This window comes from Salmo salar, chromosome 02 (genome assembly GCF_965601325.2).
Source record: "Salmo salar chromosome 02, fSalSal1, whole genome shotgun sequence".
Classification (NCBI taxonomy): Eukaryota; Metazoa; Chordata; class Actinopteri; order Salmoniformes; family Salmonidae; genus Salmo; species Salmo salar.
This window is the reverse complement of record NC_138292.1, coordinates 53,344,537-53,371,545: the sequence shown is the minus strand read 5'-3', so window position 1 is coordinate 53,371,545 and position 27,009 is coordinate 53,344,537. Positions and strand designations below refer to the sequence as shown.

At 43.0% G+C, this 27,009-nt stretch overlaps 3 protein-coding genes and 1 pseudogene across 5 annotated transcripts; 2 read left to right on the top strand and 2 right to left on the bottom strand.

The window, feature by feature from the left end:
- Positions 1-1,120: 1,120 nt before the first annotated feature.
- ndufaf5 (NADH:ubiquinone oxidoreductase complex assembly factor 5) lies at positions 1,121-11,636 on the bottom strand. Of its 2 annotated transcripts, XM_014172942.3 has the most exons (11): positions 11,045-11,613; positions 10,903-10,943; positions 10,703-10,766; positions 10,229-10,276; positions 9,923-10,026; positions 9,755-9,794; positions 9,368-9,565; positions 9,148-9,208; positions 8,903-8,986; positions 1,676-1,758; positions 1,121-1,579 (listed from the first exon to the last, which is right to left on the bottom strand). In XM_014172942.3, exons 1-11 carry the CDS (start codon positions 11,369-11,371, stop codon positions 1,493-1,495), a joined length of 1,137 nt encoding a protein of 378 aa, XP_014028417.1. In that variant the 5' UTR covers positions 11,372-11,613; the 3' UTR covers positions 1,121-1,492. The 2 variants fall into 2 exon arrangements, with proteins under 2 accessions (XP_014028417.1, XP_082820720.1); XM_082964594.1 differs by lacking the exons at positions 1,121-1,579; positions 1,676-1,758 and adding an exon at positions 2,820-7,400 and having other exon boundaries at positions 11,045-11,636.
- Positions 11,637-14,956: 3,320 nt separating this feature from the next.
- Positions 14,957-17,963, top strand: LOC145861699 (ESF1 homolog pseudogene; annotated as a pseudogene).
- Positions 17,964-18,062: 99 nt separating this feature from the next.
- LOC106586101 (ESF1 homolog) lies at positions 18,063-22,510 on the top strand. The gene is given in 13 exon segments (XM_082964564.1): positions 18,063-18,180; positions 18,311-18,424; positions 18,539-18,648; positions 18,752-18,904; positions 19,264-19,378; positions 19,813-19,972; positions 20,210-20,278; positions 20,281-20,367; positions 20,587-20,714; positions 20,796-20,883; positions 21,008-21,090; positions 21,264-21,416; positions 21,736-22,510. Coding segments are annotated over 12 exon segments (1,575 nt in total). The 5' UTR covers positions 18,063-18,180; positions 18,311-18,337; the 3' UTR covers positions 22,078-22,510.
- btbd3a (BTB domain containing 3a) lies at positions 22,504-26,155 on the bottom strand. 2 transcript variants are annotated; one of them, XM_014172953.3, is made up of 5 exons: positions 25,843-26,155; positions 25,398-25,650; positions 25,110-25,200; positions 24,676-24,794; positions 22,504-24,461 (listed from the first exon to the last, which is right to left on the bottom strand). In XM_014172953.3, the coding sequence occupies exons 2-5, from the start codon at positions 25,544-25,546 to the stop codon at positions 23,429-23,431; spliced, it is 1,392 nt and encodes a 463-aa protein (XP_014028428.1). In that variant the 5' UTR covers positions 25,547-25,650; positions 25,843-26,155; the 3' UTR covers positions 22,504-23,428. The 2 variants fall into 2 exon arrangements, with proteins under 2 accessions (XP_014028428.1, XP_014028424.1); XM_014172949.3 differs by having other exon boundaries at positions 25,398-26,155.
- Positions 26,156-27,009: the final 854 nt, after the last annotated feature.

The following is a 27,009-nucleotide window of genomic DNA, read 5'->3' as shown; positions in this document are numbered from 1 at the left end:
TACCCCAGTTTGGGAATACTTGATTCAAACCATTTGGGTTCAGTCTCTGGATTTCAATGTGTGCTTGGGGTTATTGTCTTACTTGGCCGCAAGTGGATCTTCAAGCATCAGCCTCCTAGCAGAGGCAACCAGGTTTTGGGTAAAATGTCCTTTTACTTTGTAAAGTTCATGATGCCGTAGACCTTAAACAAGGACCTCAGGACCAGTGGAAGCAAAATAGCCCCATAACGTCAAAGATGCACCACCATATTTTCCCGTAGGTATGACGTACTTTTCTGCATATACTTCTGTTTTTCAACGCCAAACAGCTCTATTTTCATACCATCTGACCATAGCACCGGTTGCAATCAAATCAAATGTCACATACGCCGAATACAACAGACCTTACCATGCAATGCTTACCAACAATGCAGTTCAAGAAATAGTAAAGATTTAAAGTAAAAAATTAAATAAAAAGTAGCACATAATAACGAGGCTATATACCGGGGGTACAGGTTAGTTGAGGTAATTTGTGCATGTAGGTAGGGGTAAATGACTATGCATAGATAATAAACAGCGAGTAGCAGCAGTGTAAAAACAAAAGGGGGGGGGGGGTCGTCAATGTAAATAGTCTGGGTGGCCATTTGATTAATTGTTCAGCAGTCTCATGGCTTGGGGATAGAAGCTGTTAAGGAGCCTTTTGGACCTAGACTTGGCGCTCCAGTACCGCTTGCCCTGCGGTAGCAGAGAGACCAGTCTATGACTTGTAACTGGAGTTTTTGGTGCCTTCATCTGACACTGCCTAGTATATAGGTCCTGGATGGCAGGAAGCTTGGTCCCAGTGATGTACTGGGCTGTACGCACTACCCTCTGTAGCGCCTTACGGTCGGATGCCCAGCAGTTGCCATACCAGGCTGTGATGCAACCGGTCAGGATGCGCTCGCTGGTCCAAATACCAATGCCGTTGATCAAACTCCAGGCGGTGCTATGGTCAGACATGAAAATAGAGCTCTTTGACCATGCACACCAGCGGTGGGTTTGGCATTTGAGTCCAATATGTTAATATTTTGAATTCCACCTCTGACAAACAGCATTACCTTCAGATGTAAACAGTATACATACAGTCCATTATCAGACAAAGTGGAGATTATATATCATTGCATTTATTTTAAGAACACAAAGCATGGTAAGACAGGAACACAAGACACTAAATAATAAATGTAATGTAGAAATGTATGCAATTGCTATTAATTGGTGAGAAACTAATTATGTCATACAGCATGTATATCAGTCACTTAAAACACAGTGTTGTAGCCTTTCTCAATCACTGTCTGGCTTACACTGAATCTGTTGATTAGTATCAGTAAAAAAGTGACATCTGACTGATGTCATTGAGTGGACATCTCTTACGAACCAGTCACCTATCTACTTTAGTAGTTCGCCAATACTTTCATTGGGGAACTTACCCCATACTTTAAATTTTCTTTATGCAATGGTTGCAGGTGTTTTTTTTCTACGACTTGTCTTTAGTTGATGGCTGGCCGATCTTCGAGAGGTCCCCAAAAGACACATTCGCAGAGCCTCTTTTAGCTGGTTTTGCCTGCCAAGAACAAAACAGAATTCAACATCTCTACCATTGTCATTTACATTATATTTCTGCAAATGTAATTTGCAAACATATGAGCGTAGATCACACCTGTGAGTCATGAGGCTTCCAACCAATCATGTAGAGGATCTCAAATGTTGCAGGAACAGACCGATTCTCACTCCCATACATCTCTGAGGGAAATCAATCAAATACAGTATCAGCATCTGAAGCAGGGGTCAGGCTGGTTAACAGGTACTGGAGAGCTGCTGGTTGTGCATGATTTTGTTCCAAGCCTGCGCTAAACACACCCGATTCATCTGCTCATTGAGATTTGTTGAATCAGGTGTGTTTTGTGCTGGGCTGGAGCAAACAATACACCCAGTAGCTTTCCAGGACCAGAGTTGGTGATCACTTCTCTAAAGCAGAAGTTTGATAAGAGTTACTTCTGCTTAGGGATGGATAAAACATTTCAGAATGGGTACCTAGAGGAAAATGGGGGAGGGTCATGCTTTTTCAATTTCAGTCAAGGGGAGGGTTTAGTGTAATTTTTTTTTACTAGTCCAGGGGAGGGTAATTGATGAAATGTCAATATTTGTCAGTGTTTTAGAATCAGTGGCTTATTAGGCTATATAGCGATGTGTGCCCGATGCCACCCCTCAGCTCTGATTCTCTGCTGGGTGCGCAATATCAAGTGCGCCTACAGGCTATTTAGTACGGTCTCAATCAAATAATCCATAGCCTATAGGCTACGAAGAGCATGCTCGGAGAAGCACAGAAACAGATAGCTGCTGGGATGGTGTATATAAAAGGAGGACCGGAGGTCAACTTTAATAGCTTGATAATTGACTTTAAAAATGAATGTTTCTTGCCCATAATGTAGGCCTATTTATCAGAGTTATCGACCTCACAATAAGCCAGGTACGAGTAACTTACATCGTGGTGCTGAAATTTGAAGCAGCAGCCGGGGCACTATTAAATCGGAAATGGACAGCTCATGGTGATGAAAGCAGGCAAATTCGAGTAGGCATAATTCATTTCAACGTCTTCATTTTATTTACACTTCACTAACAGGGCTTTGTGTTGGAGCCTATTTAAGAAATAAGAGGGAGGCCTACCTGTTTGACGGACAAAATTAGGCTATTGGCTGCTATATCTATAGATTTGTTGGTCAATTCCTCCACCCATCCGTGCTCTCTTTAAATAGCCTACCTCCGTGTCAGTGAAGGGCTGTTAAGTTAAACAACGACTCGAATTGAGGTATGAGAAGGTATGACACAGGCATACTTTTTATTACAGAAAATGGAAAAAAGCATAGGCTTTTTACCTTGTTTAAGATTTAAGAAAATAAAACAGACCCGACTATATAAAGTGATCTATAAACAGGGCTTTGGCATTACACACATATATATACATATACACACATATATATATATATATATATACACACACACACAGTTGAAGTTTACATACACTTAGGTTGGAGTCATTAAAACTCGTTTTTCAACCACTCATTAAAACTAATTTTTCCAACAATTATTTACAGATTATTTCACTATCAATTCCAGTGGGTCAGAAGATTATACACTAAGTTGACTGTGCATTTAAACAGCTTGGAAAATTCCAGAGAATTATGTCATGGCTTTAGAAGCTTCTGATAGGCTAATTGACATCATTTGAGTCAATTGGAGGTGTACCTGTGGATGCATTTCAAGGCCTACCTTCAAACTCAGTGCCTCTTTGCTTGACATCATGGGAAAATCAAAAGAAATCAGCCAAGACCTCAGAAAAAAGTTAGTAGACCTCCACAAGTCTGGTTCATCCTTGGAAGCAATTTCCAAACTCCTGAAGGTACCACAACAGCAAAGGACCTTGTGAAGATGCTGGAGAAAACGGGTACAAAAGTATCTATATCCACAGTAAAACGAGTCCTATATCGACATAACCTGAAAGGCAGCTCAGCAAGAAAGAAGCCACTGCTCCAAAACTGCCATAAAAAAGCCAGACTACAGTTTGCAACTGCATATGGGGACAAATATTGTACTTTTTGGAGAAATGTCCTCTGGTCTGATGAAACAAAAATAGAACTGTTTGGCCACAATGACCATTGTTATGATTGGAGGAAAAAGGGGGATGCATGCAAGCCGAAGAACATCATCCCAACCGTGAAGCACGGGGGTGGCAGCATCATGTTGTGGGGGTGCTTTCCTGCAGGACGGACTGGTGCACTTCACAAAATAGATGGCATCATGAGGAGGAATATTATGTGGCTATATTGAGGCAACATCTCAAGACATCAGTCAGGAAGTTACAGCTTGGTCGCAAATGGGTCTTCCAAATGGACAATGACCCCAAGCATACTTCCAAAGTTGTGGCAAAATGACTTAAGGACAACAAAGTGAAGGTATTGGAGTAGTCATCACAAAGCCCTGACCTCAATCATATAGAAAATTTGTGGGCAGAACTGAAAAAGCGTGTGCGAGCAAGGAGGCCTAACCTGACTCAGTTACACCAGCTCTGTCAGGAGGAATGGGCCAACATTCACCCAACTTATTGTGGGAAGCTTGTGGAAGGCTACCCGAAACGTTTGACCCAAGTTAAACAATTTAAAGGCAATGCTACTAAATACTAATTGAGTGCATGTAAACTTCTGACCTACTGGGAATGTGATGAAAGAAATAAAAGCTGAAATAAATCCTTCTCTCCTATTATTCTGACATTTCACATTCTTAAAATAAAGTGGTGATCCTAACTGACCTAAGACAGTGAATTTTTACAAGGATTAAATGTCAGGAATTGTGAAACTGAGTTTAAATGTATTTGCCTAAGGTGTATCTTAAGCTATCCATACTTCTGTTAATACATAAATACAGTGATTGACACTACCTTTCCTCTATTATAGCACTGTAGCTCACTATGCAATGTGGAAATCACTAGATTTCTTTAGGCCGCTCATATTTACGAATTGAATAGTATTGAAAACTGGAAATAACAGCAACAATTCGCTCATACCAAAAAACTAAAAGAATTGATAACAAGCAGTCAAAACTTGTACAAAGTGACATCAAATTGCCTTCTCTTGCCCCACACTGTTAGTCTCATTCATTCAAAACTAGATGTTGGAACATTGCTGCGAGGATTTGCTTCCATTCAGCCACAAGCGCATTACCGAGATCGGGCACTGATGTTGGGTGATCCTGGCTTGCAGTTGGTGTTCCAATTTATCCCAAAGGTGGTTGAGGTCAGGGCTTTGTGCAGACCAGTCAAGTTCTTCCATGCTGATTTCGACAAATCATTTCTGTATGGACCTCGCATTGTCATGCTGAAACAAGAAAGGACCTTCCCCAAACTGTTGCCACAAATTTGGAAAGACAGAATTGTCTAGAATGTCACTGTATGCTGTAGTGTTGAGATTTCCCTTCACTGGAACTAAGGGGCCTAGCCCGAATCATGAAAAACAGCCCCAGACCAGTATTCTTCCTCCACCAAACTTTACAGTTGGCACTATGCATTCAGGCAGGTAGTGTTTTCCTGGATCAGCCAAACCCAGATTCGTCTGTCGGACTGCCAGATGGTGAAGCATGATTCATCACTACAGAGAACGCATTTCAACTGTTCCAGAATCCAATTCGCTTATGCACTCTGCGGTCCCAGTGAGAGCTTGTGTGGCCTACCACTTCATGGCTGAGCCGTTGTTGCTTCTAGACGTTTCCACTTCACAATAACAGCACTTACAGTTGTCGGGGACAGCTCTAGCAAGGCAGAAATGTGACGAACTGACTTGTTGGAAAGGTGGCATCCTATGACGTTGAAAGTCAGAGCTCTTAAGTACGGGCCATTCTACTGCCAATGTTTGTCTATGGAGATTGCATGGCTGTGTACTCGATTGTATACACCTGTCAGCAACGTGTGTGGCTGAAATAGCCTAATGCACTAATTTTAAGGGTTGTCCACATACTTTGTCATGTAGTGTGTGATATATTTAAAATCAGTGCATTCGGGAAGTATTCAGAAACCTTCCCTTTTCCATATATTGTTTCATTACAGCCTTGTTCTAAAATGTATTAAATAAAATAAAATAAAAATCCTCCAATCTACACACAATACCCCATAATGACAAAGTGAAAACAGGTTTTTATACATTATACAAAGTGAAATTCCTTATTTACATAACTATTCAGACCCTTTGCTATGAGACTCAAAATTGAGCTCCTGTTTCCATTGATTATCCTTTAAATGTTTGTACAACTTGGAGTCCACCTGTGGTAAATTCAATTGATTGGGTATGATTTGGAAAGGCACACCTGTCTATATAAGGTCCCACAGTTGACAGTGTATGTCAGAGCAAAAACCAAGCCATGAGGTTGAAGGAATTGTCCGTAGAGCTCCAAGACAGGATTGTGTCGAGGCACAGATCTGGGGAAGGGTAGCAAAACATTTCTGCAGCATTGAAGGTCCAAGAACACATTGGCCTCCATCATTCTTAAATGGAAGAAGTTTGGAACCACCAAGAACCCGATGGTCACTCTGACAGAGCTCCAGAGTTCCTCTGTGGAGATGGGAGAACCTTCCAGAAGGACAACCATCTCTGCAGCACTCTACCATAAAGGCCTGATTGGTGGAGTGGCATAGAAGGAAGCCACTCCTCAGTAAAAGGCACATGACAGTCCACTTGGAGTTTGCCTAAAGGCACCTAAAGACTCTCAAACCATGAGAAACAAGATTCTCTGGTCTGATAAAACCAAGATTGAACTCTTTGGCCTGAATGTCAAGCGTCGCGTCTAGAGGAAACCTGGCACCATGCCTATGGTGAAGCATGGTAGTGACAGCATCATGCTGTGGGGATGTTTTTCAGTGGCAGGGACTGGGAGTCTAGTCAGGGTCTCGATTGTGCATCTGTAAATGTTTGAGTGTTTTCAGCGACAAGCCAAATTTCTTCAGCCTCCTACTGTCCCGTCGATGTGGTGGGGGGGTGCTCCCTCTGCTGTTTCCTGAAGTCCACGATCATCTCCTTTGTTTTGTTGACGTTGAGTGTGAAGTTATTTTCCTGACACCACACTCCGAGGGCCCTCACCTTCTCCCTGTAGGCCGTCTCGTCGTTGGTAATCAAGCCTACCACTGTAGTGTCATCTGCAAACTTGATTGAGTTGGAGGCGTGCATGGCCACGCAGTCGTAGGTGAACAGGGAGTACAGGAGAGGGCTGAGAACGCATCCTTGTGGGGCTCCAGTGTTGAGGATCAGCGGGGTGGAGATGTTTCCTACCTTCACCTGGGGGCAGCCCATCAAAGTCCAGGACCAATGATGGCCCTCTTGAAGCATGTGGTAACAGCAGACTGGGATAGGGATTGATTGAATATGTCCATAAACACACCAGCCGGTCTGCTCATGCTCTGAGGATGTGGCTAGGGATGCCGTCTGGGCTTGCAGCCTTGCGAGGGTTAACACGTTTAACTCATGTTGGCCACGGTGAAGGAGAGCCCGCAGGTTCTGGTAGCGGGCCGTGTCAGTGGCACTGTATTGTCCTCAGTTTGTGTGATGGCAATTTGCATATACTCCAGAATGTTATGAAGAGTGATCAGATGAATTGCAAAGTCCCTCTTCGCCATGCAAATTAACTGAATCCCTAAAAAACATTTCCACTGCATTTCAGCCCTGCCACAAAAGGACCAGCTGACATCATGTCAGTGATTCTCTTGTTAACACAGGTGTGAATGTTGACGAGGACAAGGCTGGAGATCACTCTGTCATGCTGATTGAGTTCGAATAACAGACTGGAAACTTCAAAAGGAGGGTGGTGCTTGGAATCATTGTTCTTCCTCTGTCAAACATGATTACCTGCAAGGAAACACGTGCCATCATCATTGCTTTGCACTAAAAGAGCTTCACAGGCAAGGATATTGCTGCCAGTAAGATTGCACCTAAATCAATCATTTATCGGATCATCAAGAACTTCAAGGAGAGCGGTTCAATTGCTGTGAAGAAGGCTTCTGGGCGCCCAAGAAATCCAGCAAGAGCCAGGACCGTCTCCTAAAGTTGATTCAGCTGCGGGATCGGAACACCACCAGTACAGAGCTTGCTCAGGAATGGCAGCAGGCAGGTGTGAGTGCATCTGCACACACAGTGAGGCGAAGACTTTGAGGATGGCCTGGTGTCAAGAAGGGCAGCAAAGAAGCCACTTCTCTCCAGGAAAAACATAATGGACCGACTGATATTCTGCTGAAGGTACAGGGATTGGACTACTGAGGACTGGGGTAAAGTCATTTTCTCTGAATCCTCTTTCCGATTGTTAGGGGCATCTGGAAAAAAGCTTGTCCGGAGAAGACAAGGTAAGCGCTACCATCAGTCCTGTGTCATGCCAACAGTAAGGCATCCTGAGACCATTCATGTGTGGGGTTGCTTCTCAACCAAGGGAGTGGGCTCACTCACAATTTTGCCTAAGAACACAGCCATGAATAAAGAACACCAACACATCCTCCGAGAGCAACTTCTCCCAACCATCCAGGAACAGTTTGGTGACGAACAATGCCTTTTCCAGCATGATGGAGCACCTTACCATAAGGCAAAAGTGATAACTAAGTGGCTCGGGGAACAAAACATAGATATTTTTGGTCCATGGCCAGGAAGCTCCCCTGACCTTAATCCCATTGAGAACTTGCGGTCAATCCTCAAGAGGCGGGTGGACAAACAAAACCCCACAAATTCTGACAAACTCCAAGCATTGATTTTGCAAGAATGGGCTGCCAACAGTCAGGATGTGGCCCAGAAGTTAATTGACAGCGTGCCAGGGCGGATTGCAGAGGTCTTGAAAAAGAAGGGTCAACACTGCAAATATTGACTCTTTGCATCAACTTCATGTAATTGTCAATAAAAGCCTTTGACACATATGAAATGCTTGTAATTATACTTCAGTATTCCATAGTAACATCTGACAAAAATATCTAAAGACACTGAAGCAGCAAACTTTGTGGAAATTAATACTTGTGTCATTCTTAACTTTTGGCCAAGACTGTACATCAATGTTGTTGTCTGAGGCTATCCGGAACATATCCCAGTCCACGTGATTGAAGCAATCTTGAAGCGTGGAATCCGATTGGTCGGATCAGCGTCGAACAGACCTAAGCACGGGCGTTTCCTGTTTTAGTTTCTGTCTATAGGCTGGGAGCAACAAAATGGAGCCGTGGTCAGATTTGCCGAAAGGAGGGCGAGGGAGGGCTTTGTATGCATCGCGGAAGTTAGAGTAGCAATGATCCAGAATGCTGCCAGCCCGGAACAGTATGTATGGGTGATAATAGTATAAGATGGTTTCATTTCAAGTATTTATCTACTATGTAGCTCACCTTGGTAGATTGCAGCTGCAGCTAAAATGGTGTCTCTGTGCAACATGGACTTCCTGTTCCAAGCGCAGTTGCTCTCCCCCATACCTGGAGTGAGACAACAGTGAAAACTCAGCATTCAGCCACTAAACATTATTTAACTGCCTGTCCTATGAGAAGATGAATAGAAACAATTCAACTATAACAACTCAGTATGAACAAAAAGCACAGTTCTACAAAAGTATAACTGCGGTATACAGTAGGCCTACCTTGCAGGTCACTCATGACCTCAAGTATCCCAGGATAGTGCACTTGAATTTCATCAATGTCCTACAGAAAACAAAATGTAATAAATCGTTTGCCTCAAACACATATTGCGGCATCAATATAGTTTCTAGCTAATCGCTAGATTCACATCCACAGAATTAAATAGAACACTCATATTAGCCTATATTGTATATCTAGGGCTAGGGACACCCAAGGCCTCACCACTGTCAGCATACTGAAGCCTGCCTGGCCCAGCAAGTTGCCCAGGTCTGTGACGGCCGTGTAGGGGGACACGTGGGGGGAGAACCCCCCTTCCCGCTCGAGCTCAGCCAGCTGCAGGGAGCAGCGCAGCTCATACAGGGTCTCCCCGCCCACCATGGCCCCAATGAACACCCCATCCGGCTTCAGGACCTGGTTGATCTTTGGGAAGGGAAAGGGATTATAATGACAGCACAGTGATACAGACTGAAGAACCAGGATTGTTGTAATCCTGAATCCTATGCATAATTATGATGTTATAAGAAGGTAACGCATTTGGAAAAACAGCCAGCAAAAGGCAATAGACAAAGCACTGATGTAAAAAAAGAAAAATATGAGGCTGTCAGTTACCTGTCTCAAGGCTCCAGGGAGATCATTGATCCAGTGTAGGCTAAACAGGACAAACATACAGTACTAGATCATTTTGTATTGCAAGCAAGCCATACAAAACCCTGGGGAATATGACTTGGAGGGCTCAAATCGAATATTATGTCAGAAACATCTACAGGGCCAAATCACCTCAAGCTGCTGACCACCAGATCAAATGTGTTTTCTTTAAAGGGTAGAAACTCTTCATCGGCCATGACACAGCGGGTAGGGATCTCACTTTCTCTTGTGTTTCTCTGAGGAGCGAGAAGAGCGTTAGATCATCCAGAAAAAAAACAGAAGTCCCTCCATAACATGCCTCTGATTTTACAGAATATTCCATCAATCTATAGTTAGTGGTCTCTGCTCATAAACACAATCATTCCACTTAGGCTATGGGTGTTCTAACAGAATTACATATTAGAATTCCTATTAGTAATATAATTGGATATAACTTACCAAAGACTTTTCTGAGATGTCAGTTAAGAAGAGCTGTTCAACTACTTCCTGAAAATGGAAGCACAATTCAATATTCAGAAAGCCATACATCTTGTGAGTTAATGTTTTCCCTACCTTAAAAGGGCAATCTACATCCATTTTGGACATAAATGTATGATATGTACCCATTGATTCTCGATGAATATAGCTAATAAATGCCTCATAAGCTTTGTTCTGTTGTACCCCATCAGAACCCAAAACATTTAAAAGCTTATTTTACTATGTTTGTCAACAAAGTATATGTAAACAAACATGATATAGCCTTAAAACAAGGTTAAAACTATAATTTTGATGTCATGGATATATTGCATAGCTCTGTCTATGAATTTGAGAGTGGTTACATTTCTACAGCCGCCAACCTTATACTGAAACGGGTGGGGAATGCTGTTGTTTAAAATGCTCCCCGCCTGTTTATAAACAACCATTGAAGGCTACCTTGTGCAAATGCTCAGCAATGTGACTTTTCCCACAGCCAATGTCCAATGCCAAAGGAAATGTCCTGTGAAAATAAGTCCAAAATGTCAGCAAAATACACACCCTCACATGCACAAATATAAACTTTAATTTCAACAACAGTGCCATGAATGTGACAATTTTTATAGACTGTCTACGCATCACAACTTCTGTTGCCTTACCTTGCAATGTCATAGACCCTGTCTGCAACTCTGCTTCCAACCTACAAATGAATATGAACAGTACCAGAACACATACATTTCCTTGGATAAAAGAGCGCTAGGACAAGACTAAATATATCATACAAATACAGCTACAGTATACCTCATCTCTCAGATAGTCATATTTGTCACTGTCTTGTAGTGATGCAGCCCATTTCTTCTGTCTCCTCTTCATAGTCCTGTCAAATACATTCATTGTACCTCCAGCCCTGCCTGACAACTGCCTCTGAATTTCAGTCCATTGAGAACACCGAATTTTAGAAGACAACTCTTTCACCGGTGGAAACGTTGAATGAGCTGTCATGACATTTCTTTGCAAATGAGCTGCATCATGTTGTTGAGGGACCAGCAATCTAACGCTGCCTATTTTCAAGACTCTCCGGCAGACACAACTACCATTGAGAAAACGACTACCTATTGCATTGTTCATTTTTACAAATAGTTTACCGACTAACGCGCTAATAAGTAGCAAACCATTGCATAACAAATAAATGTTTGGTGTGTTCTTCCAGTCATCCACATTGAATGACCTCGACACAGTGGACAAACATAAAACATGGAACTGTTTTTCCTCGTTTGATAGAAAATGTGGAACTGGATTTCAGTCTTCACTAGTTTTACCGCCTCTTCTTGTTGTAAAGGCTAATGCATATAGTGCGGATTTCATTTTAAAGCTCAAATGATACATTTATATTGGTAAATGTATGTATTGAATTTGAATACATGGTGTATAGAATATGGACTGAATTGTGGTTTTGTACTGCCTGGCTTGCCGTATGCAAAAAGGGGTGGGACAAGAAAAAGGTCACGAAAGTGGTGCATGTTGGGAGAACACGTGGATAGCGGTACAATTTCATCGGAAAAGTTGTTTTTGTTAGTCTCTATTCACCACAATACTTTCCCACGCTTTATCTCTGCCAATTATTTCTCAGTTTACACTTTGAATTGTGTTCTTTATGCTAACTGCAGCTCTTGGAATGGCCCTCCTCAAGTGTTGTTTACATGTTTGACTCATGTAGTCTTCCCTGTGGCTCATGTAGTCTTCCCTGTGGCTCAGTTGGTAGAGCATGGTGTTTGCAACGCCAGGGTTGTGGGTTCGATTTCCACGGGGAATCCAAAAATAAAAATAAATAATGCATTGTATGAAATGTATGCATTCACTACCGTAAGTCACTCTGGATAAGAGTGTCTGCTAAATGACTAAAATGTTTTTTTTTTTTTTTTAAATAGTTAAAATATGTATCTAACGTGTTAGCTTGCTTGCTAACCAATGCAATTAAACACTCACTTGTTAGAGTAGTATGCGCCCAGGGCAATATTGCACTGTGGTGCAGTGTACCTACTACGACTAATAGAGAGTAGGAATTAGCTTTTGTCCCGAGTGGCGCAGCGGTCTAAGGCACTGCATCTCAGTGCAGGTGGCGTAACTACAGTCCCTGTAGTGCACATAAAGAATGATAGAGGCCAAAAGGTCATTTTTAGCATGGGAAGCGCCGTTGAGGGCTTCCACCATTTTAATGTAGTCAACTGGGTGGGACTTCCAACTTCATTGGCTGATCCCTCCTGATGATCTGGTTCGAGGCATGTCCAACTAGATCATCAGAAGGGATCAGCCAATCGTGAAGAATAAAATGGACACTGTTAAAGTTGAGATGGCCTCAACGGGGTGGCAGGTAGCTTAGTGGTTAGAGCATTGGGCCAGTAGCTGTAAAGGTTGCTGGATCAAATCCCCGAGCTGACAAGATAAAAATCTTTCGTGCTCCTGAACAAGGCAGTTAACCCACTGTTCCCAGGTAGGCTTTCATTGTAAATAAAAATGTGTTCTTAACTGACTAGCCTAGTTAAAAAAAACATGTTACAATGGTGTTGTCACAGATGCTATAATATAGGGTGTTCACTTGCTGCTGTACAATGTTGAGAAAAATGAGGCAATTCAAGAGGGTGCTATGAAATTGTCAAAATGTGGTTCTTTGCCCTATGTCATTATAAATTACATCAAATTAATCATTATGGCAACTGCTCGGCCTCCGACTGCAAGGCACTACAGAGGGTAGTGCGTATGGCCCAGTACATCACTGGGGCCAAGCTTCCTGCCATCCAGGACCTCTGTACCAGGTGGTGTCAGAGGAAGGCCTTAAAAATTGCCAGACTCCAGCCATCGTAGTCATAGACATTTCACTCTGCTACCGTACGGGAAGCGGTACTGGAGCGCCAAGTCTAGGTACAAAAGGCTTCTTAACAGCTTCTGCCCCCCAAGCCATAAGACTCCTGAACAGCTAACCAAATGGCTACCCGGACTATTTGCATTGTCCCCCTTACCCCCATTTATTATGTATGCATAGTCACTTTACCTCTACCTACATGTACATATTCTCTCAATTACCTCGACTAACCTACGCCCCCGCACATTGACTCTGTACCGGTTGTCCCTGTATATAGACCTGCTGCTGTTATTTTATTGTTGCTCTTTACAGTTTATTATAGTAAATACTTTTACACTTATTGTTCTTAACCGCATTGTTGGTTAAAGGCTTGTAAGCATTTCACTGTAAGGTCTACACCTGTTGTATTTGGCGCATGTGACAAATAACATTTGATTAGATTGTTTGCTACAATATTGTAACCTTAATATACTTGTGTTGATCAAATAAGAACGTTAATTTGCTGTGACCGTTGCTAGTTTAGACTGTGCCATGCTTAGTTGTATCTCTTCCATATTTGGTGTTGTGAGGTGGTACTATTTGCAGGTATTTCCACTGGTTGGACAAATCAAAATCAACTTGACACATTTTCTCCTCCAGATCCTTGGCTTTCATTGTCTATAACCGTGATCTCTATGTTGAGAGGGGCTGTTTCTATGGCGAATTAAAGGGAAAGACTCAGAAATACACATTGAAAACAGGGACAGATTGTTGTTGTGGAGGGTGGATTCAGTCTTCTAGCTTTGTAAATAAATACATTTAGTCCCTACTTAGTTTTTAAAAAGCCCATGTTTACACTCACCAACCTGCAGCCACTAGTTAGCTTGTCAGTTGACGTTCGACGTTAGCGCCGTTCTGCCACGGCGCAGCGCCACAGAGTTCTATTGAGCAGTGACCACTTTTTGATCATACCTGTGATAACATGCTAAATTCTCTGAGAAAAATCGGTAACTTTTGAACCATATATGGTAGAAACATGACTTGTTTTTCTGACTTAATTTTCTGTTGAATGGACACTTATATAAACTTTGATTGAATAAATAATTTTATGGGTGAACACCCTATATAGTGGCACAGATACAAAGATGAGTCCTCTATCTCTATGGGGGTGTCAAACTCATTCTATGGTGGGCCAATCATTGTTAAAGTTTTAAATATGTGTTTATTACTTTTATTATTTCATTCCCTTCTCGACCTACACTGTTGGAGCTTAAGAATTTCACTGTACCCTGCAATTACATCTGAGACCCTGTGCACGTGACTAATAAACTCATCTAATCTAGGGTCTGATGGTTTTTGCCAATGTTCTTTACTAATCAATTACCTTAATTCATCAATCAAGTACAGGGAGGTGCGAAAACCAGCAGACGCTCAGCCCTCTGTGGCTTGAGTTTAACAGTGACCTAGGAGCAATTCCATGGTAAAGGAATTACGTTGAGACTTTGGTATACATTTTTCACCTCAAAATGTATCCCAAACAACAACCATTTGATTTTAAAAGTTGAACAAATCATATAACTCTGTGCACAAGGTCAACTTTTAATAATTTCCACTGAACATTTTACAAGAACAACTGTGTTGATTCAAAGTTTGGTAACAGAATAAAACGGAGGAAGATTTTACTGTAATTCTGTTACCAAACTTTGCATCTGCAAAATGTTTTCAGTAAATGTTTTAATTTTTTATTGTGTAAATTGTTCAAAGTAATCATTGTGCATAGTTTATGCTTTGAAATCAATGTTTCTTGTTTAGCATACACTTTAAAGGGAAAAATAGGAGACTACGCATAATTCCGTTACCATGGAATTGTCCCTAGCTAGTTACTTTCATATTTTTTTTGGTGGATATCAATAGACCATCTCTTAGTATAGTTAGAGTAGCTCGCCAGAGATGTTACATTTATGCGCTTCAAAAGTAAATAGCGGTAGGCTGCATTACTAGCTTCTGATCTGCAGTATTGAATACTTCTATTCAGTTCAGTTTGGACATCAATAGATCTGCATTATCAGAATTGAGTACTGAGCACAATAATTGCTCTCATAAGCTTACATGTGAGGTAGGCTGTTCTTGGTTGTTACGACAAGTATGATTGTATTAGTAAGTAAGAGAGTAGTGTGTATGTAGAAAGGATAATAACTCATTGTTTTCTTTCTTAATCTCTGATCTTGTGCAACATTACCTTCCATGTTATCTAATAACTTCCATTGACAAACTGTCTGTCCTCTTTACAGATACGACGACTTAGTCATCATGGCTTCCAAAAAGGGCCAAAGCGGCGATGACCGCTTCCAAAAAGTGAAAAAGGACCCACGCTTCTGGGAAATGCCAGAGAAAGAGCACAAAATCAAGATTGACAAGCGCTTCCAGTCGATGTTCCACGACGATCGCTTCAAGCTCAAGTACACGGTCGACAAACGCGGCCGACCCGTCAACCACACCTCCTCCGAGGACCTGAAACGTTTCTACAATCTCTCTGACTCTGAGGAGGAAAAGGAGGATGGAAAGGATAAAGAGAAGAAAAAGAAGACAAAAGCAAAGTTGGACACTGGGGAGGGAGAGGATAAGGCAGTGGAAGCCCAAAAAGCCTCTGAAGAAAGGAAAAGATTCACAGTCCGTAAAGAGTGGACCTAAAGGAGACCAGCCTATTAGAGGAGTCAGACTCTGTGAGGAGGGTAAGTAGAAGAGGGGACCTTATTGTATGACCTTATGACCCATAACATCAATTACACCTCAGGGCCCCTGCTAAAGAAAATGCTTTAAAAACAAATGTTTCAAGCTTTATTGTCACGTGCACAAGTACAGTGAAATGCCTTTGACAGCTCTTTCCCAACAATGCAGTAATTCATATCAGTAGCACTATAAAGTAAAGTAGAACAAAAGCACACAAGAAATAAGAAGAGTACAAGAAAGTAAGTAAGCTGTATTACAGGGTAAGTGCCAATACCATATTTACAATGTGCAGGGGTAGATAGACCCCTTTCTGTGTTTACAAACATTGCCGCAGGAGGGCGATGCGCGCAAGTTGGTGGCAGAACAAGGGGGAATTCTTATAGAACACCGGCAAAAAAAACGATGTACATGTTGCTTATGAGTGCATTTTACACTACTTTTGGATTGTAATTGAAAACCTCTTCACACTACTTTTGGATTGTAAGGCTCGTATGAACGTCCTGCTTAATATAATGTTTGTGTCATCGCAAATCAACTGCATTTTCTTTTAAAAAAAGCACTTCAACCAGGAAAAATGGCTCTTTGGCTAGCTGTTGCTACAGCCTATATCAATGAGCGTTAGCATTCTAGCTAACAACTGCTGCATCCCAAATAGTTATTTTGCAAAGATCACAACCAAATATAATCTTAGTGACTGTTCATGCAATAATCAAAACATCATTGTAAGAGTATGAGAACCCCAAAAAGTTATATACGTTAATCTAAGCTATGTTGAATGGGCGTAGATGGCGATGGTTTTGTAACTGCCACGCGCATATGTCCGTGACATCAATGTGTCGTGTACTAGAAAAGGGTCTATGTATAGGTATAAGGGGACTAGGCATCAGGATATATGACAAACAGAGTAGCAGCAGCAGCAGCGTATATGATGATTGTATGCGAGTCAGTATGAATGTGTGTGCGTGTTATGTTTGTGTGAGCAAATAAAGTATGTGTGTGGGAGTGTGAGTATGTCTAGTCCTGTGAGTGTGCGTAGTCAGTACAAACAAATGTATTAACATTGGGCGATGAGTTGGATTGACGACATGCATAAAGATATAGCTCTAGAGATGAGGATGGTTTTCCCTTGCTCAGTCCTAGCAAAGCTGCTGCTGCTGCAGCCAAGTGGAGACTTTATACAGTGCATTCGGAAAGTATTCACACCCCTTCCCTTTTTCCACATTCCTCATCAATCTACACAAAATTCCCCATAATGACAAAGTGAAAACAGGTTTTCAGAAATTGTTGCTAATGTATATAAAAAAAGATGCACTCACACCTACCTGCCTGCTGCCATTCCTGAGCAAGCTCTGTTCTGGTGGTGCCCCGATCCCGCAGCTGAATCAACTTTAGGAGACGGTCCTGGCGCTCGCAGGACTTTCTTGGGCGCCCTGAAGCCTTCTTCACAACAATTGAACCGCTCTCCTTGAAGTTCTTGATGATCCGATAAATGGTTGATTTAGGTACAATCTTACTGGCAGCAATATCCTTGCCTGTGAAGCCCTTTTTGTGCAAAGCAATGATGACGGCACGTGTTTCCTTGCAGGTAACCATGATTGACAGAGGAAGAACAATGATTCCAAGCACCACCCTCCTTTTGAAGCTTCCAGTCTGTTATTCGAACTCAATCAGCATGACAGAGTGGTCTCCAGCCTTGTCCTCGTCAACACTCACACCTGTGTTAACGAGAGAATCACTGACCTGATGTCAACTGGTCCATTTGTGGCAGGGCTGAAATGCAGTGGAAAAGTTTTTGGGGGATTCAGTTCACTTGCATGGCAAAGAGGGACTTTGCAATTAATTGCAATTCATCTGATAACTCTTCATAACATTCTGGAGTATATGCAAATTGCCATCATACAAACTCAGGCAGCAGACTTTGAAAATTAATATTTGTGTCATTGTCAAAACTTTTGGCCACAACTGTAGTGTATGCTCATACAATCTATGCATTGTTTTGAAGTTTGTTGCTGCCATCAATACATGCTGTTTTTACAGGTGACGAAGAGGAAGATGACAAGGTGCCTCACGTTGAGGGGGACAATGTGGACCAGGCGGCCAGCATCTCAGACGGCAGTGAGGATGACGAAGATGATGACGAAGATGAAGCAGATGTAGAGAGTGACATGGAGAGCGGCTCCGAGGACGAGTCCGGTTCAGAGTTAGACGAGGACAGTGACGGCAGCGGGCCAGATCTGGCCAGGGGGAAAGGCAATGTGGAGACCAGCTCAGACGAGGACGACGACGATGATGACGTGGAGGCCATCTTGAAACGTGAGGAAGAGGAGATCCAGCACGACTGGGGCGAGCTGTGCAAGGACGCGCCGCGGTGAGAGGAGTTGAGGTCTAAGGCTGTGTCTCAATTGTCCAGAGGGGCTTCTTCTACTCATTTCCTTTCATCATCTAAAATGACATAAGAAATTGCATGTTCCAATGTTGTCGTTTTTTTTCTACAACAGGTAACCCAAAGGCTTGCCGTGTGTAACATGGATCGGGACCGGATGAAAGCCAAGGACCTGCTGGCTCTGTTTAACTCCTTCAAGCCTAAAGGAGGGGTTGTGCTCTCTGTCAAGGTAAGGTTCCATTAATTTGTCTATTGGCTGTCACTCAATTATGATGGATGTGACACTGTGACACCAGACCAAGTCACAGATGTTGTGTATGTTTAACACTGTGTGTTTGTTTAGATCTACCCCTCAGAGTTTGGGAAGGAGCGGGTTCAGCAGGAACAGACCCAGGGTCCCCTGGAGCTGATGGCCCTGCCGGAGAATCCGGACAAAGACACAGAGGAGGAGAAGTATGATCTAGCCACCCCATTAACACTTCCCTATCCTCCCTGTATTGTTCAACCAAAAATGAACCAGAGAATTTGTGTGTGTGTGTGTGTGTGTGTGTGTTAGGATTTACAGAGAGAAGATGCGGGACTACCAGTTCAAGCGGCTAAAGTACTACTATGCGGTGGTGGAGTGCGAATCGCTCGACACAGCCGCTAAAATCTACCAGGAGTGTGACAGTTTTGAGTACGAGAGCAGCTGCTCCATCCTGGACCTCCGGTGAGGAAGACAGACACTTGTTTATAGTGAAGTGTGCACTGGAGGAAAATGTGTTCAATTAAAGTGTAATAGAATGTACTGTATAACTTGATAACGTAAAGCATGGTAATGGAGCTGTCCTCAAAAGAGAGGTGGATGTACACAGCATCTTATCAATACATAGAATAAAATAATAGCATGAATCTCATCCTTGCTTAATATATTACCAGTATATCATCGTACATCAAGGTATTGCACATGCTAACTACTTATTAGCATCATACCATTATCTGTGCTGCTTGTTCATTCTAAACATTAGGATGATGCTATATTCCCATGCTAACTGCTGTGGTGGTCCCTCCTCCCTTCCGTGGGAACAGGTTTATCCCTGATGATGTGACGTTTGACGAGGAGCCAAAGGACTTGGCCACAGACGTGGACCTGTCTGCCTACACCCCCGAGCTCTTCACCTCCACAGCAGCAGCAACGTCAAAGGTTAGGCACACTCCGTCTAATAAACTCTTATGGTCATAGCATTAATTCCTCCATGTTCGGTCCCAGGCTTACCACCTGTCAGGTGGATGGATTATCTTGGCAAAGTAGAAATGCTCACTAACAAGGATGTAAACAAATTTGTGCCAAAAATGTTAGTGAAATAAGCTTTTTGTGCGTATGGAACATTTCTGGGATCTTTTTTTTTCAGCTCATGAAACATGGGACCAACACTTTACATGTTGCGTTTTATATTTTTGTTCAGAAAAAATAAGTATGAATTGTTCAGATTGAAATTAGTAGATTATTCTTTTTTTTTGCAGAATTTGGGGATCTCGTACATTTCCCCCTTGTCCTATCATCTTCTTTACTTGAGAAAGGACTCTGTAGTTATTTCAGGTTGTTTACATTTCTGACTTGTGTGTTTTCCACCCCAGGTGGAGTTGACCTGGGACGAGACGGACCACGAGCGTGTCACTGCCATGAACAGGAAGTTCAACAAGGACGAGCTGCTGCAGATGGATTTTAACGCCTACCTGGCCTCCTCCAGCGAAGACGATGAGGATGGAGTGGAGAAGGAAGAGGAGCTTCCAGAGGGTAAGAAGAAAACAACACTTGAAGTGATTTTGATTTGCTTTTATGGAATACCTGTCTAGCTGTATACCTGAAGAACAAAAGCTCACTTTAAGGTTATTATTCTTTGTGCTGGTAGATTATTGCCACTGGGGAAAATCACTATTACTGTAATTTAAAGGAGAGATGTTATTTAACTTGTTTTTATGTGTATTGCAAATGTTTGTTGCATTGACGTTTATTTCTCCTTTGGTCACCTAGTTAAACAGCCTGAAGAGGCCAGCAAGGAGGTGGAGAAGAAGGCCAGGAAAGGGAAGCAGAGCAGCGGCAAGCAGATAGAGAGATGCTGAAGAGCATCCAGGAGAAAGACAAGAAGGAGGAGGACAAGGGCATGGAGATGGAGATCACATGGGTGCCAGGTAGGGCCAAAAAAAGTTTTTTCCCTGTGTCAGATTGACTTTTTCATTGTTAGTAGTGCAACTTTTCATTATGTCAGTGCGACTTTTCCCCCATATGTCAGAACGACTTTTTCCTTCTGTCGGATAGTGTGACTTTGACTCTTGTCAGTACAAATTGCATTTAGTTGGCACAACCAACCACTAAGCAGCCTCATAATTACACCATCTTCCTCACCTCAGGACTGAAGGAGACAACTGAACAGTTGGTGAAGAAGAAGCTAGAAGGAAAGGACAAGCTGACACCCTGGGAAGAGTTCATTGAGAAGAAGAAGGACAAGAAAAAGCAGAAGAAGACCAAAGGAAAGCAGGTGAGATCACTAGATTAAAGATTGTTGTTAAATGTCTCACACACACTGTATTGGAGAGTGACAGACTTTTCTTTCCTTCAGGAATCAGATGATTCGGACCTCAGTGACGATGCGCTTCCTCCAGACGTTGACTTTGACCCATTCTTTGCTGATGAACTTGGTTCTACGGGTGAGTTGTGTCGTGAATCATACTCAATCAGTTGCCACATTTACTCAAGTGCACCGGTAAAACGTATCACAATATGCTTTTATGAATGATTTGACCATGACTTGTTTTTTCCCTCGTCTCCCAGATCTGAAAAAGAAAGCAAAGAGCAAGAAAAACATAAAGGTGGAGGAGAGGACACCTGAAGAGGAGGAGTTGGAGAAACAAAAGGTAGTTGTCAGTGACGTGTGGTTGAAAGCATTCTTATACACTAATGCAATGGACTTAATACTGTTACTGGTATTCAGAACTCTGCACATTACATTTTGTGAACAGATGTCTTGACACGGTTTGTGAGTAAGCTAATCAAAAGTAACCCATTTTATTTCTCCATTAACCCACAGGCTGAGATGGCCCTGCTCATGGACGACGAGGACGACGACAAGCACAAACACTTCAACTACGACAAGATCGTAGAGGAGCAGAATCTGAGCAAAAAGAAGAGGAAGAAGCTTTTGAAGAAGGACAACACGAGTCTGGAGGAGGACGACTTCCAGGTCAGAGCAACCTTCTGATTTCTTTTCATGGCAAAGAAATAGCTTGTATTTTGACTTGTTTCCTACCATCGTTTCCCATTGACATCAATTAATAATTTCGTAAAAGTCTCAAATCAGAAGCTTCATGAATACACTCATTGATATGAGATTTAGGTTAAATTACCTGGAATAAGGTGGAATTGGTACATGTACAACTTTGCCAAAGTTCATTAACTTTAAGGACCATTTTTCTGTGGCACAATTTGTTTTACGGTCAAGGCTTTTTTGTAGACTTCAATGACATCTTAACACCCCCCCATCCCTTCTCTCTGACTGACAGGTGGATGTGAAGGACCCTCGTTTCCAGGCCATGTTTACCTCCCACCTCTACAACTTAGACCCGTCTGACCCGGGCTACAAGAAGACCAAGGCCACCCAGAGCATCCAGGTCGAGAAGCAGCGTCTCAGGGAGGAGCGCCAGCGCGACCAGGACAAGGCGCTCAGGAGCTCACAGGCCCCGCCCACACAGGTAGTGGGAGCAAAGAAACAGGAAACAATTGCCAGTGGCCAGGCGGTGGCTGAACCCACCAAGAAAATGGACCCCGGACTGTCCATGCTCATCAAGTCTATTAAGAACAAAACAGAGCAGTTTCAAGCACGACAGAAACAGATGACAATGTAGGCCTTTCTAACTGGACTATTGGGGACTACGTTTCTGGGTGAAAAGCTATGGACTGCTGTTAACCAGCAGCTATGTGCAGCAGCCTTACGCTACACTATCTCTTTGTGATGAAGAGACTGTTGGTGTGTGTGAGGCCTGAGACAAGCCTTGCCCACTTTTATTTTGAACTATCACTCTACAAGAGGCCTAATCAGGAACACGAAGTTGAAGATAAAGTTAGAATATTTTGTATTTGAATGTGTAATATGCTAATTAACAGTGAGACACTTGTATAAAACATGTTCTGGGGGACTGCCAACAGTAAATGTTGGTTTGATGGATCTCTGAATAGTATTTTTTACTCTTGCTCTAAATTATACAAACCTGCTCTATAGCCCCAGTCTGAGCCCTTTAAAATACTTATATACTAAAAGACACTTCACACAATTTTACAGAACTGGTTCATTTTATTTTTGATATGCAACAACAGTACACATTCATAGGTCCATTGACAATGTCAAGCTCACAGCACAGCAACACTTCATACTGATTTTCAGAGAAAACAAGGTCAAAAATAAAGTGTATACAAGGAAGCAAGATACAAAAAGGCTGTCCCATTTGAAAAAAGGACCAATAGTAGTGCAAACAAAAGATAGCTATATATATACACACATACATACAAGGGCCTACACTGAGACAGCAACATACTCAAGTATCTTAAACCTCAGCACAGGTTTACATTTCCGTTTGATGTCTATTCTCAGTTTATTAATCTCACAGAAAACCCAAGGGGAAACTTTGAGAGGTAACAATATTAGCAACACAAAATTAGTTAACAATACAAAATCTTAGAAATTGCACCATCAAAAATGTTGAAACTATTTATCAAGTTACAAAGTACAAAAATATTTCATTATACCCCAAGTATCCTCTACATCAACGTCGATTTTTGCACAGGTTGAAATACCTTATATTGAAGTAGTGTTTTCCTTAAAAAAATTACAGGAATGTTTGAAGTAAAAACTAAAAAAAAGCTACCTACAACATACTAATAATGTTGTTAAATGAGAACTGTGCTTCATAAACAGTCAAACAAATGAGTAAACCGTTAAATGTGAACAAATGCCTATCCTTCATTTAAAATAAGAAAATATTTGGTCACTTCAACCCGGTCCTACACTAGGTCCGACATACTCATAAGGCAATTGAATATTGAACTAAATTACCACCACAATAAATGTTTTTTTTTTTCCTTCTCCAAACCAGGTACACCTTTAAAGCCATAGTTAAGAGATGATGCTTTCTGAACATCCGGAGGGGTGCATTTACTGTGACCGAAAAGGAGTGTTACATTTCCCTCACGTTCGACACCTCAAGCGTAAAAGATGAGCTCAGGGATTTGCCCCCCCTGCACACCTGTCCCGTTGGTGCTGTCTGAAGAGCACTGGAACTGAAAGGTGACCTTGCCACACTGCACCTCAGTCATGCCCTCCTGGCCAAAGTAGCTGAGCTCGTTGCCGTCCAGCACTACGCTGGCCGTGTAGAATGTTTCGGGCTCGATCTGCACAGGGTATTCAAACCACACTGGGAATGTGCTGCTGGAGCCGTCCGAAAAGTACTTGATGAGGCTCTGGCCCAGCGGCACGCCCTGCCTCTTGAGTTCAATCTTGGCGCTGTACTCTGCTGAGCCACAGCTGGAGCCGTACAGGCCGAAGCCGGCGATGAACACTCGCTTGTCCACGGCGAACTGGATGCTGTCGCAACGGCCCCGGTAGCGCCACTGGTTGCTCCGGTAGGCGCACGACTGGAAGCGGTGGCAACGCTGTGGCGCCAGGCCCTTGCGCGGCTTGCTGGCGAACAGCAGCTCAGGCTTCTTGGCGGCCGTGTACCACAGGAAGATGTCGTTGGTCTCGTTGAGCGTCAGCACGCCCGACTGTGCCGCACCGTTGGCGAAGTCATCCAACGTCATGGTGGGGATGCGGATCAGGTAGATGGCCTTGCCCAGCGCCAGCCGTTTGTTCTCAATGGTGGGCGTCAGGTCCTGGCGCTGGCATTCGGCCTCGGCCCAGCTCAATGCCGCCTCGAACACCACCATCTCCTTGGCGTTGAGCGTCTCGCGGCGCAGGATACTCTCCAGGGTCACCGAGTCAATGTCTGTGAAGCCCTCGGAGCGCAGCGCCAGCTCGGCTTGAGCGTCGATCACCTCCCAGCAGCGCTGCATTAAGTCGGGCTCCTCAAACAGGCAGCTCTGGGATAGCAGCACGCAAGCGTTCTTGGCGCTCAGGCTCGTCTCCAGGAAGTTGACGCAGGCCCGAGCCAGGTGGGGCACAATGTACTTCTTGGCGGCGTAGAGCGTAGCCAGGACCGTGTCGGCACACAAGTCGATCTCGTCGCAGTAGATGTACCTGCCAGACCAGAGTGGGGAGAGTCAGATGAAGGCTCGACAAGGTCACTCCAACTTCTCATTTATGGGAAGGCTAACTTTATCATTTCACATGCCCTTGCATTGTCTGCTGACTATTCAAAGGAAGACATTCTAACCTGAATACGACATTCTGAAATGTACAATGAACACTGGGACTGCATCTAATGAGACGTCAGGAGGCGCCAGCCACTTACTTCAGCATGGCTAGGAACGAGGGAGGCTCCACATCAGGGATACGGATCTCTTCCTTGTCCTCTGCCAGTTCACCGTAAAACATGGCGTGGAACACAGAACTCCCCACAGCCAGCACATACTGAGGGACAACATGGAAGATAGGGAGTCACATGAGAAAAAGAAGAGGAGCAAAGAAAAGGGAGCAAGTTATGGTGGGAGGATGGATAAGGGACAGAAGGTGGAGAGAATATACATTTACACATGAATTATGTAATAAATGTAGAGATTTGCAAAAGGATTTAGCATAAAGAGGCTGGTGTGGAGAAATATCATTTTATTTTACATGTTGGTCATTTAGCAGACGCAACAGATAAATCTGTCTGTACATGTTTTGTTTGGTCTTGCTCAGTTAATTACTCACATACGTTGGACAGGTTTAAAGGTGACTGATTACCTTGTGGCCAGGTACTTGCTGAGTCCCTCCTGGGGGGCCAACGACAAAGTGAACATCTGCCATCAACTCATTGTTGAACATGACTGAATTCCTGTGAAAGCATGAGTCATATGATTAGCAAACAGTGTCGATGGCATCACGTTCAGACTTCAGTATCTGCATGTATGAGCTGGTAGACCCAAGAAATTGGTTTTCTTTGGCCATTTTAAAGGTATTAAATGTACACATCGTCTCTCCTCAAAAGGCGTTAGATTCCCAGTTTAACTACTGCTTACTAGGGTCACCTACCTCTCTCGGATGGTAGGATAGAGCCCTTGCCAGTTGCAGCTGGGAATGGTGTTGTTGTTATTCCGGTTCTGCTGCTGGTATTGTTGCACAGCTGTGGTGGTTGAGGATGCTGGGCCCAGCTTCTTGGTGGGAAAGAGCTCTGCAGCCATCTTCACCCCACTATTTCTTGTTAGGGTGATCTCATGGCAGGATGAGGCTGCGATTGTTGGGGGCAATCTTTTAAATTGCCTTTATGTGACGATCGTGGCCGACACTGGAAAGGACAAAAAAAAGCTAGCCACTGCAACAACGTTCGAACGTTAGCTAGCGTTAAATAGTTCGCTAGCTACGCAAGGTAGTCTTACAATACATGCAAAAATACACACGGACAAACATCTAGCTATATTCTAGAATCGAAGTAGTTTAAATCCTCGCTTAATTTTAGACGTATTAGCTAGATAGCTACCTGTAGCCAGTTTGCTAACGCTAGCTAACTGTGCTGGACTGCGGTCAAAACCGGACAGATGTGATACAGGAAGTGGCTAATGAACGCTTGTTTGTTGAATTTGGCAAAACCGGGAAAGGTGGCTAGTTATCCTCTTAACTGTCGCATTTTGACGTCTAGTACCTATCACCAATCGTAAAGTGAGCGCCCGACGATTGTATGAAACCTTTCCACATCCAAGTAGCTAGCTAGCTAGCTTGCTACACACAACTCTAGTGTACACAATACACATCTGCCAGGCACTACTGTTTAGGTGTCATACAAGTTCATACCACCACACTACGGGTGAAGGAGGGCTGTACTCCAGTTTTTTTCTTTGTAGAATGCTGAACATGAATCCTTTCCAAACTATTGTTAATTTTTGTGACATTGATAAAGAAGAAAAATATTCAAGCTGATTGTCACTGAAATATATTTGTGTAGGTATTGAAGTTATTTCAAAATAAATGTGACAGTGTATGTGAGTGTTTATACTGCCTCTGCCCAGTGTCGTAGTACTCAGTCTCGAGACCACATATTGACTGTCTCGATGTCGGATACATTTGGTCTCGGACAGTGATGCCTCATAATTTCGCCAGGCCCAATATATACACTCCTTTCTTGAAACATGAATATCTTAAAAGCCTTTATATCTATTATAGACATGTGCAATGGCGAACCTATAGGCCTTCAGTTTGTGACAGGTTCGAGATTCTTAAAGGACACCGTAATACCAGCGCACCCATCAATTGGAGGGTATACGCAGGTATATATTTATTTTTTATTTAACCTTTATTTAACTAGGCAAGTCAGTTAAGAACAAATTCTTATTTACAATGACGACCTACCCTGACCAGACCCTAAAACGGACGACGCTGGGCCAATTGTGAGCTGCCCTATGGGACTCCCAATCACGGCCGGTTGTGATATAGCCTGGAATCGAACCAGGGTCTGTAGTGACGCCTCTAGCACTGAGATGCAGTGCCTTAGACTCGGGAGCCCTAAAGCCATATACCCACATTTTTCAGTGGTGATTGCTTATACTCACTTCTTAGGGGACCTGTTGTCCGGACCTCTGGCAGTCTCTATGGGTGTGCCACAGGGTTCAATTCTCGGGCCGACTCTCTTCTCTGTATGCATCAATGATGT